The sequence below is a fragment of the Phragmites australis genome, chromosome 3 (genome assembly GCF_958298935.1).
Source record: "Phragmites australis chromosome 3, lpPhrAust1.1, whole genome shotgun sequence".
Taxonomy (NCBI): Eukaryota; Viridiplantae; Streptophyta; class Magnoliopsida; order Poales; family Poaceae; genus Phragmites; species Phragmites australis.
Genome location: NC_084923.1, coordinates 50,495,853 through 50,507,744, shown reverse-complemented (window position 1 = coordinate 50,507,744; position 11,892 = coordinate 50,495,853). Strand labels below are relative to the sequence as shown.

Sequence of the window (11,892 nt, the reverse complement as noted above, 5' to 3'; positions counted from 1 at the left end):
CTAGCTTTAACATGGATTCGATCCCTTAGCTAAGTAATATACAAGTCTCTTTTCCATAATGCATGGGATATGATGGACACAACTAATACTATAAGATTTATATAGTAGTATCTTTTACGTACAACTTTCAATCAGTTAAAGCAGTTACATGTTTAAGCCGACCCTAAAATTGTATACACACTACTAGTATACTCCACTAGCTCATTGCAGGAACCGTCCAAGGAGAGGCACATGTGTTTTCCATCAACTGTTGTTGGTAGGAATATGTAGAATCAGCATGCATGCAGCTTTTCTTTTAGTTTCTCCCATGCACATGGATGGGCAATTTCGATGGATCTAGAAATATAAATTAAGTGGAGGGAGTAGCTAATGAATCTTGAAATATAAATTTTGATGGATGGGCAAGCAGGGCAATATACAATGGATGAATGGATGCCTTGCCATGCCCGCCGACACCACAGTATGGAGTATCAACAATTCATTATCGTCATAGCAAAAAATATTAAGGGATTCGATTCCACCAATAAAATTAAACACATGTGTACAGTACTTGCTTATGTCAACATAATAATCTATGTATTTCTCCTCCTCTCCTCAATCTGCAGATCACTCTGGTGAGCCAATGAGCCATTCCATAACACAACGAAACAGGTTTTGCTCTGCCATCATAAAAGTCACACAAATAGTTTTGGTACAAAACAAGAGTGCATGTACAAATACAATGCAAACCAACCATCCATCACACACAAGCTTCACATAGGCCGATTACAAACCGCTGTGTAGTGGAGTGTATATATTATGTACTAGAAAGGAACAAAAAAGCTGTTCCAAACTCATCACCAAAACCAAAAGTATGTACTTTACTGTACTGTACTATTCCTCCAATTACCACCATCACGACTGATCCTCACAGTACAATGACCTTGTGCTTGCTGCGGAACGATGACAGTAGGGAGAATGACCGAGAAGCTGTAGCAATGTAAAACATAGTGAGCAATCCACGAACGAAGTTCCAAAAATAAATATTCAAGTGATGCCTGATCAAGAACCAATTATGTAAGAAATAACCTTTAGAGGAAGCGCCAGGGTCATCTTGTGAAATGAGGTTCTTCAGCATTGAACCTGAAATATTAAGCACAGCAAAGGTGAAAAGAACACTCGACAACAGCTTGGACAGATTTAAGCCTTCAAAGGTACAGGCCGGGAGATCCCCCCCCCCCCCCCCACACACACAGAGAGAGAGAAGTGCAAGCGGTAAAGACCAACACAAAAGGTATAGAGGAAACCCCAAAAAGAAACAGCCATGAGAAACCAATATTATTACCAACAGTCACTTATCAAAGTTCTAATACCTCCAAAGTTTCTATCTTTTGGGAGTTCATGTTCCTTTCTTAAGCCATACTAGCAGAATTCCTTTAGAATGGCCTTCCGTAAAAACCTTATTCAAACAGTTAACAAATTATTTGGGACAGACTACCATACCATCTCCTGCAGTGGCTTCATCCATTGATGATGCATCAGCATGCATTGCGCCCTCGGTCAAGGCTGAAGTGTAGCTTTTCCTGCCAAATTTCAAAAGTTTCCTGAAGCCTTTTGGTTCTTTGTTTTGAGGTTTTTCATTTACCTCATGACTCTCCTCAACTGAAACTGTGTACACCGGCTCAGGTACTGGAGCCTTAATGGTCTCTTCATGCACAAGTGATTCAGATTCTTGCACAGGTAACTGTTGGGGGTAAGCTGGACTGTTGGCCGAGGCATTCTCCAATGATGTCACCCTAGCAAAAGGGGCCTGGTAGGGCTTATCTACAGTAGCCAAGGTTGGTCTCTCAAGCCCATCCTTTCGACACTCGGTCACCGCCTAGTGAAAATAAGCATTTTTTTATCACTTTGAGCTGAAGGAAATCATAATCAAATAACTAGGTACATTCAATTTAATAGTACGGAAGCAACTTTATGCAGCCCAAGGCTGCATTGCATACCAAATCAGAAATAACATGCAGAGAAACAATAAAACATAGATAGTAAAGAAGACCATACCTCATATGAGTTCACCTGGTCATCAGGTCCTTTGATGGCGAGATTCTCAGCCTCGGGAAGAATAACTGGAGAAGGTGCCCTGATGGCAGTATACTCCAACTCCAGATTGGGCTTCTCCATTCTGTCATCACGAGAAGTTTCCTTCTCTGCAATTATTCCAGAATGTAGAATGATCGGAGGTGTTAAAACCACCTCATTTTCAAGCATCACAACAGTTTTCTCAACCACCACACTGTCATCGCTGTCGTTTATCCTTGAGATGTTACTGTTGGTTTTTTTTCCACCAGCAATTTCTGGAGTAGGAGGTGATTTAGCTGTAATTGCACCCATTTTTGCTTCTTTTGCAGCTATTGCATTTTTCATAACAAGAGCTGGAGCTTGTGGGGATTTGACTTTCAGTGCTGGTAGAGTTACCGATTTGCTCTGGTCGAGCTGCATTATAGCTGAAATTTTCTTTGTCTGGGTATCTTGTGGCATGCTTCTTCTCCGTGAGTGGTCCGCGCTTGATGACTTGGAACTCGAAAAATGGTCGGTCGAAGCATTGGCTTTAGGTTCAGCAAGTTTTTTCAATCGCTCACTGGATGATTTGGTTCTCCCACTTTTCTCTTTCTTCATCTCAGTCAACGATGAGGTTGAGTTACTAACTGCATTTGTATTATCAGATAGTTTGCTAGCTTTTGCTGTTTTTCGGGAATCAGTCCCTGTGGTAGTTTTGGCAGGAATTTTTCGTAGAGGTGAAGAGGATGTCGGCTCTGTGTCGCTGAACTTTGAACTCTTGTAGGTACTGGGGGAAATCTTATGAAAAGGTTTCACTTTAGCCTGCTGAGGCGCTGATATTGTATTAGAAGTGCTACTTCTTGCAGCAATCCTCTTTTCTCTCTCTAGCTTAAGCCTTTCTAGCCGTTTGATCTGTTCCTCTTCCTGGAAATGCGAAAAGTTGCCAGTTAAATATTGCAGATCTTAGTAATAAGCAAAGTTTTAGAAATTTAGCTGCAACAACCAAGGTTGTCAGGGTCGAGACTGTCAGATCATGATACATCAAAAATAAAATTTTAAATATTATACGATCTAGACCAATATATTACATGGTAATACCATAATGCTCCTCTGTATGCAAATGTATGGCGTTTCAGAGGATGCAGTCAAAACTTTCAAACTTCTAGTACAAATATAAGCAAAAATATCTAGTTGATTTGAATCAATTCAATTTATCAAAATACTTCCATTGTAATACAACAACACATTGTAATAGTAATAAAAGTTCTATCTTGCAGACCGTGCCAATATCCAAAAATATCATTTGTATACATGGGGAGTAAACGATAGGATTCTATGTAAGACTGGAATCGGAATGGCCCAGTTTACGGCAACAACATTTCTACCTTCGAAACCAAATGTAGGTTAGACTAATTTTATCAATAAATAAACCTTCGTTAAAAGGACAGATGAGGACAATAAGAATTATTTGTCACTTTAGGAGCAAACTCTATTTAATGGAGGAATTGCATGAAAAGATAAGCATCTGATAAATGATGGTGGGCTAACCATGTACTGCTGCATAAATCATCATCACCTTGGTCTGTGTTCCAAGAGCTTGGACCGGAGGCAGTATTTATAATAATATTAAACCACATATTCATATTTTACATCAAAATTACAAGGTTCTTCAAAAACTAACAAGAGAACATTAGACCTGCAAATTCAAACTTTTGGACAACATTACTCATTACTTTAAGCAGACCAAAAGAACAAATGCTGAGTGGCAAGGAGCAGAGGATATTATCACACAGAAGCATGTAAAACAAAAGAATAAAAGAGTTGATAGGTCTAAGAAAGTAATGCACCGATACCTGCTCTTTCTTTGCCTTTTGAAGGTCCGCTTTGTACGCTCGCAAGTTTTGTGCACGTTTCTGTGCATCAGTCAGTGGCCCTTTCGATGATGACAGTCTCCTCGCTGAAGCATCTTTTCTTCTTTTATCCAAACTCTCCTGTGAACTTCTTAGCCTCTTATCTTTCTCTGGCTTCTTTACTTCATCCTCAATGCTCAAAGATGCATCCTCTACATGCGCATCTTCAACCATGGTGACAGGTTGAATTTGCATCTGACCATCATAATCCATTGCCGGATCATATCCACATGAAACATCTTCATATCTACGCTCTGGCATCAACTCATCTGGCTCATAGAAAAGCTGACCTCCAGCCTTAGCATCTGATTTTTTCTGATTGGTTGGAGGAAGTTCAACATCTATGTCAATCGCAGTACGACTTTCCGGACCAAGATTATCCTCTGAGGTGGACCTAAGAGGTATCATAAAGGACTCATCCACCACACTGTGCGCATTTTTTTCCACCAGTGTGTTGCTTTTGTACTGTACTTCTGCAAGAGGGTCCAAAGACATCCCTCTGTCCATTGGCTTTTCCTGTCCATAAACCATGAAATCATCATTTGTTCCTCTCCTGTATCCCCCAGTTCCAGCTTCGATCTCCTTTATGTCATCATCCGCAAAGCTCCTACCTTCCCCAGACATCATAAGTTCATCACCGGACAGCATCTGCCGGGGCCTAATTCTTCCATTCGCTGAATTGAAACCTATTGTATTCCGTTCAATGGCATCAGCAGAATCTCGCTCTGCCAAAATAATAGGATCGTCAATGCTTCTGCTCTCCTTCCTCCTTGCTGGGGGTGGTTCTTTTTCACTGGCAAATAGATCAGCGTCATTATCTCTCATCTTCTCATCAGATCTTAGTAGGAAAGTTTGGAAGGCATTCCAATTCCCTTGGTCTCCATCTTGCACATAAGACATTTCATCCGCGTTATATTTATCTGCAGACTCAAGAATGATTTGGCTTGCCTCTCTTTTCTTTGAACTTGAGCTCCTGTTCTTTTTTGTTCTGGATTTAGTGTATGAATCATCGCTGTCCTCAGATGCTACATCAGAGCCTGTTTGTGACTCGCTCTCTGATAATACATGCTTTTTTGATGTTACATTTACATTCTGTATGACAAAAACACTGGGCTTCTTCTTGCCCGCCTTTTTACCCTTTTTACAGGACCTGCCACCATGAGAAGTCTCCTTCTCTGAACTGCTCTGGTCACTTTCGTCATACAAAGTTTCCGAGTCCTTACTATCTGAGGAGTGTTTCCTTGAAATTCTCGTTTCTGAGTGGTGGTACCTGGGATCATCCATTGGGGGATAGGGAGGAGGGTAATATGGGTTCATCCCAGGATAGTAAGAGTAAGGTGGATGCATTGCCCATGGTGGGTATGCTGACTGATATGGACCGTGGAAGTACTCATGGGGAGCTCCTGAGTGCTGAGATGTCCTCTGATCTGTCAAGAACCACTAGTTATTATTGGGATCCAAGGAACTACTTACAGTAAAATGGGAATACACGTATCAATTATGACGTACAGATTGACAAACAAAAAGGTAGGAGACCGTGTTTGCTCAGGGGTTTGTGGTGTTCAAATTGGAAGTAAGTTACCAAAGTGAAATGCAGCATTAGAATAACTATTTCGACCATCACTTAAGATAACCAAAAACTTACAATCAAACATGGGCTACTAATGAAGTACAGTCAACAATCTCGTGCACAATGAATGCATAGCAAATCCACAGAAAGGAAGGCTCATGGATAGCAATTATCCAATCTCAGGGACAAACAAGTTGCCTTGTGGAATGCAAGTTCAGGCATCACACCAAACAGAAATTAGCTTACTGATTTGGATAGTGTTTGGACATCAAAATATACCAGCTTTAGAAGCATCTTCGCCGTTTGCATCTCCATTGGAAACAGACATTGTTTCCATTTGCTTCATGTTGTCTCCCATAAACATAATGCCAGCAGCATTAAAGGGAGGAAATTCAGAGCGCGCAGATATTGCTTCAGGTTCAACTTCAATCCATTGTCCAGTTTCATGCTTCTGCTTCCACAACTCAATGAATTGTGTGCATGCCTTCCTATTTATTGAAAACACACTGAAGCAGTTAGCATAAATGATTGATGCTAATGCAGTGAAAGTATTTGCTTTCAGGCAGCTCTGTAACTTGAGCAAGGAGGTCATTCGGCAGTAAGTTTTCCAGTTATTATGAATTTATCATCATAATAAGCGCAAGTGTGGCACTAAAAGTCTAAGAAGAGAATGTCCATAGCATGGTTCATGCAGCCTGGTGTGTAAGCTACTGACAGGACCATATGGCTGAAGCTACTTGTATACAGCAACAGCTTTCAGTATTTGGAAAAGGAATAAGTCTACTCTTCACCCCCCACCTATTCCCCCCCCCCCCCCCCACATATGAAACCGTCTAAATAACCCCCCGAACTATCCAAAACCATCTAAATAACCCCCTAGAGCGGTTTTAGAGGTGGTTTTGCCTACTTGAACAGTGACTGACACCCCTAAAAGATCTCCCTCCTTTCTCTGATCCAATGGGAGACCTTCCCAAGCTCCAAAAATTCTAGGATGATTTTTGTGGGATACTATAATTCATATGCAACACATTTTGATTGGTTTGACCCAAAAAGCCTGAGTCAAATTCAAATTCTTCAAAGTTGCAACCTTTTTTAACTTGCTCTAATTTTTAAGGCTTCAAAATAATTCCCTAAAATCTGAGAAAAATCACTAATATCCTTCATAAGACATGGACTAATTTCTAAAATTATTTTAAGCTTTGAATTTGGCTCAGGCTTTTTGGGCCAAACTAATCAAAATGGGTTGCATATGAATTATAGTATCCCACAAAAATCATGTTAGAATTTTTAGAGCTTGGGAAGATCTCCTATTGGATCAGAGAAAGGAAGGAGATCTCTTAGGGGTGTCGGTCACTGTTCATGTAGGCAAAACCACCTCTACAACCGCCCTAGGGGGTTATTTAGACGGTTTTGGATAGTTCGGGGGGGTTATTTAGACTGTTTCATAGGTGGGGGGGTGAAGTAGACAAACCTCAATAGGTGGGGGGTGAAGTAGATTTATTCCATTTGGAAAATGGCCTATGGTTACCCTGGCTCCCACAACATTGTATTGGCACCAGAGTAATACAAGAAAGTCAGGGGCAGATAAATTAGCAGAAATCCAATGTAGCAAGCTAGCCATAAGAGTGTTATACTTACATCAAGCGTGAAGCACCAAAATGCTCCGCAAATGTGATCAAGTACACCAAGTTGTCAATATCAAACCCCGCTGCTACAGCACGTGCAAAGGCCATAGCCTGCTCTTTGCGTAAGACTGTCTTTCGAGTCTCCAGAACTCTGAGCAGTTGAACTCTACAAAATAAGAAGTGTGTATTAAGATGATACCAACAACATCATTCTATAATGCAGCTAAATACCTCTTGCAAACACCACAGTACAGATCAACACTTCTCCAAAAAAGCACACATAAAGACCTCATCCAAAAATAAAGGGATGCAGATAAAGTTGTAAAAAAAATGAAGCATATGTTACTCTGTAAATTGATGCAGATAAAGTAGGAAATGAATTGCATTGCTTCATTAAATGAAGCATATGTTACTCTGTAAAAAAGATTAATTTTAGTTAAGACACTAAATGTTTCCCATGTAGACTAGTATCATTGCCAAACATGAAATACTCTAAGTACCACGCTACAGAAATAAACGGGAGAGGGGGCATTAGACATATGAATACTTTGAATTCTCCTCCTGTGTTGCATTGTGATTCTGCACTGGTGGAGTTGGCTGCGTGCTAGGCTGCCAACAATAAGGAATTATTAAAATTAGTAACGACATTTCACCATAATTTTTTTTGCAGAAAGAAAAATGCAGGTTTATGCGTACAACTTTACCTTATACGGAACAAGTGTCTTATCTGCATCAGGATCATAACTCATCTTGCTACCTGTAAACAGATAGATAAGGTACATTCAGCGACAAGGCAATAGGGCAAAAAATTACAACAGATGGCTCCAAATCAAATTGCAGCTCAGATCCATCCTTAATGAAAAACATGATTTTTATCCAGTTTTTCATGTTGATATCAGTCAGATTGAATGCAGCACCCTGCCAGTAGCTCCTGACCTCTGTTCCTATGGATCAGAAGCAAGCAAGAGGTGGAATACCACAAAGAGAAAGTGTGGTCCGTATTAAAGTAGTTGAATGAGAGTAAACTCTTCCTAAATTCATCATTAAGCGATAATTACCTCGACCTTAAAATGAACAGCTTCTAGTAAGCTAGCAAAAGTAAAACTAGCCAAGATTGCTCTTGCACGAAGCAGTATACACATTTCCCTTGTACAGACTAGTATTTTCAAATAGAGTTATCTGTACCTAACTCGGCATTGTGCCTGATGTTACATTGCACTAAACTCTATGATGAATAAATTCTAAAACAACAACACATCCTGAACTGCAATTTGATAAGTTTTGTGGTCCAAGGAAGTGCATAAGCTTTTTTAAAGTTACCAATAAGTATTGTCGAATAGTTAGGTAATGAAACAAAAAGCTCCACTGATATGCTGTCTGTTCTGAATCATGATGAAAGAAACAAGAAAAGCAGGTCAGTGTTTTACCTTCCAAACAGTCCACTGATTTCCCATTATGGTCTTCCACCTAAGAAAGTGAAAAGAAGAACATCTCATCTTTCTGATATTATTGACACGCTAATCAGCTACAGTTATCTACTTACAGATCTCAAGCTATGATTATCATTGCCCTGGACAGCAATGGCATCGTCAATCTGCAGTATCTCAGACTCTGTTGTCTTCACCCTCTCCAGGACCTCTGGAGTACTCACAAAACGAACAAACCTGCCAAGACCAACCATGCAAATCAGCACCACCTGACAGTGCGACGAGCAATTGCCTGATACGATGAACGGAACCCCAGCACCAACCTCTCCACCGTGCCCCTTGTAAACCATGGTGCATCAATCTCTGGATGTGGCTCAAGCGTGATCGAATAGCCTCCCTTGGCAATCTGTTCTTGTGCAACCTTCAGATGTGCGATGAATGGGTTCAGCAAACCGGAGGCTATCTTCTCCTTCCGTCCATCTGTTACCACAACTAAATCACACCTAGAAAATGGGGGAACAGAGAATCACTATGTGTGATGGACTGGTGCGCTTACTGCAAGTTGGGCATTGCATACAACAGCAAGCAATTAAGAGCACGAATACATCAGATCTAACGCTGCAGTTAGAACCACCCACACTATTGAGATGCTGAAGCCTACGTATAAGACAAATGCGAAAGCTTTTGCCATTTCACGGGGACAATGAGATATCATCATCCGTGTTCTCAGCTCGAAGAAAGATGGCGACTTTGCCATGTCCGGTATTCCAATTTGGATTTGGCAGCATACCCCATGTTCCTCTATTGGGTCGCATCACCAAAGGCAAAGGAAACCCCTCCAAAAAAAAATTGTCAAAGAAGTGCGAGTTTCTTTCTTGAGCAGATCCGGCAGCCCACTCACCTGGTGCGGGTGGGGGTGAGCTGGAACACCGCCGATTCAAGCCGCGTGTCCGGCCTCATTGCACAACAATTCTTGTGGATTTCCCTTCCGTGTCAGATCTTCTTGCAGGAAGAAGGATTGAACCAAACCAAATGGGTCTTGGATCAGAAGGCAGAAGGAGAGTGGTGTGCTTGGGAAGGAATTGAAGAGTATAAATGTTGGAGGAGGAGGAAATGCAGGTAAGGAAGAATTTAGATAAAAACGCTGTAAAGGAATTCAAGAGCATGAACAACAGGAGGGGAAATTCTTGTGCAAATTAACTAACAAAAGAGGCGATAATTAAGTAGCAAGGGTACTGTGGGTGAGTGCAAACTGCAGACAGGGAGGGGGCGGGGAGTTTGCTTTTACTGAAGAAAACGGTGGGAGGAAGAGTCTGGCCGAATTGCAGTTGGTGGAGGAAAATTAACATATTTTAGCGTCTTCAACAATCCATTCTAACTAGCTATAAGTGAGATCAGTAGCGAAACTAGAGAAAAAAGAACTAAGTGCATCACTTCATCGCGTATATAGCAACTATTTAATTTTCAAGTAATACACCATAAAATAGCATTGTAATTTTCTTGGACTTGGAATGGTCCATGAACCTGGCCACCGAGTGAGATAACATCAGATTTTTGCTCATGTGTAGGAGAAAATGATGAAGAGAGAGAAACAATAGTTATTGATCAGTATATAGTCTCAATCATTAAATACAATGATATTATAGTTTATTGCATGTGGTATCTACATTAATTTTATGAATAATGCTATAATTATACTATTGAAGAAGTTAACTATTGTACTATCTATTGGTGATATGTAAAACTCTTATAGATAGTAGCTATTTGTATTGTTGGAGATGCTCAAGAGGGGAGCATTTACTTAGAGAAATTTTCATATCATTTATTTTCCTATGGGTTAAAAGCAGATAAAAACAGGACACTCATATATACCATGAACATATATAAGTTCAAGATGAGATGTACGGATACTTCCTTTCTTCTGCATGAATTTTTTTTCCTTGTTCCAAAAAAAACTTTTTTTCTTTCTGTTTCTGACGGTAATTATATTGTTTCCCATGGAATTCTTAGATCACTCACTCGAAAAAAAAAATTCTTAGATTACATTCCAGTTAGGTACTACTTAGCAAGAATGATAAGATTGTAAGGGCTTTGGATTGTGACGAACAAGCAAAAAGGAACCCCCTCAGAAGAGAGATATATATATAGTTGGTGAGCTTATCTCAGATAGATTAAAAGAGAGATTTCGCTTTGTTTTCAGTTTGGTTTCCGTGGGAAGGTTCTAATGCAAGACTAGATTTGTTTCTAAGGGACCACGACGTCTCAATCTCATCTACAAAGTGAATTGAAAGCAGCTATCTGGTAGTTAAGCTCTTGTTTTGTTTTCCCCCTTTCTTATCTTACACTAAAAGTAAAAGTAGTGGAGGGTGAATTCGGTGATCTCCACTGACAGATGACAGAAACAAATTAAAGTAATCAAGACATGAACTTTGAGGAATGAAATATATATAAGTGTTATTTTCCTCCTATGGTCTAACGTATTAAATAATACCTACTGAATAAAATTTTAGTAGTAACTACTGAATCATGTTTTACTACTGAAATTTTGTTCAGTAGGTGTAGAATAATATGATGCATCTGGAATGTAAAATAGCATATATATATATATATATATATATATATATATATATATGGTGAGGCTATTCTACGATATGCGCAGTTGCTATTCGCACTGCGTATATTCCTCGGTTACAATCCAAAACACTGTGAGTTATAACTTGTTTGGTAGACTAGTTACAATTTTACGTCCAGAAATGCATAAATGCAACACGAGAAGCTAACACTGTGAGTTACAACTTGTTATTCGCACTACGCACATCCCTAATTACAACTCGAAACACTGTAAGTTATAACTTGTTAAGTAGACCAGTTACAACTTCATGTCTAGAAATACATAATTGCAACACGAGAAGCTAACACTGTGAGTTACAACTTGTTATTCGTACTACGCACATCGCCCAATTACAACTCGAAACACTGTGAATTACAACTTGTTAGGTAGACCAGTTACAACTTCACGTCCATAAATGCATAATTGCAACACGAGAAGCTAACACTGTGAGTTACAACTTGTTATTCGCACTGCACACATCCCTCAGTTACAACTCGAAGCACTGTGAGTTACAACCTGAAACAATACAACTTATGGAGTGTGCACAGACATGAACTATAGTGAGCATACCTGCAGAATATACATACAGTGTGTGTGTGTGTATAATACACACACGGCGAGGCTATTCTGCGTCTGTGGGCAGTTGCTATTCGCACTTGTCGATGACATAGGAACCAGGGGTCTCCGAGTCCCGAGGCCAGATAAGCAGAGTGTC

General features: G+C 40.0%; 1 protein-coding gene across 1 annotated transcript; it reads right to left on the bottom strand.

Moving 5' to 3' along the window:
• Positions 1-487: 487 nt before the first annotated feature.
• Positions 488-10,009, bottom strand: LOC133913854 (COP1-interacting protein 7-like). The gene is made up of 13 exons (XM_062357137.1): positions 9,468-10,009; positions 8,890-9,069; positions 8,683-8,803; positions 8,567-8,606; positions 7,844-7,896; positions 7,687-7,748; positions 7,153-7,305; positions 5,794-6,002; positions 3,888-5,371; positions 2,038-2,958; positions 1,483-1,858; positions 1,069-1,122; positions 488-969 (listed from the first exon to the last, which is right to left on the bottom strand). The coding sequence occupies exons 1-13, from the start codon at positions 9,524-9,526 to the stop codon at positions 908-910; spliced, it is 3,774 nt and encodes a 1,257-aa protein (XP_062213121.1). The 5' UTR covers positions 9,527-10,009; the 3' UTR covers positions 488-907.
• Between the last annotated feature and the right edge of the window lie 1,883 nt (positions 10,010-11,892).

Bases quoted from the DNA above. Each gene is read 5' to 3' on its own strand.
- LOC133913854 (XM_062357137.1), bottom strand. From the start codon at position 9,526: ATGAGGCCGGACACGCGGCTTGAATCGGCGGTGTTCCAGCTCACCCCC. The intron at 7,897-8,566 runs GTAAAACACTGA...ATCTGTTTACAG, and splicing joins ATCAGTGGACTGTTTGGAAG to GTAGCAAGATGAGTTATGAT. The intron at 5,372-5,793 runs GTATATTTTGAT...GGTTCTTGACAG, and splicing joins CGAAGATGCTTCTAAAGCTG to ATCAGAGGACATCTCAGCAC.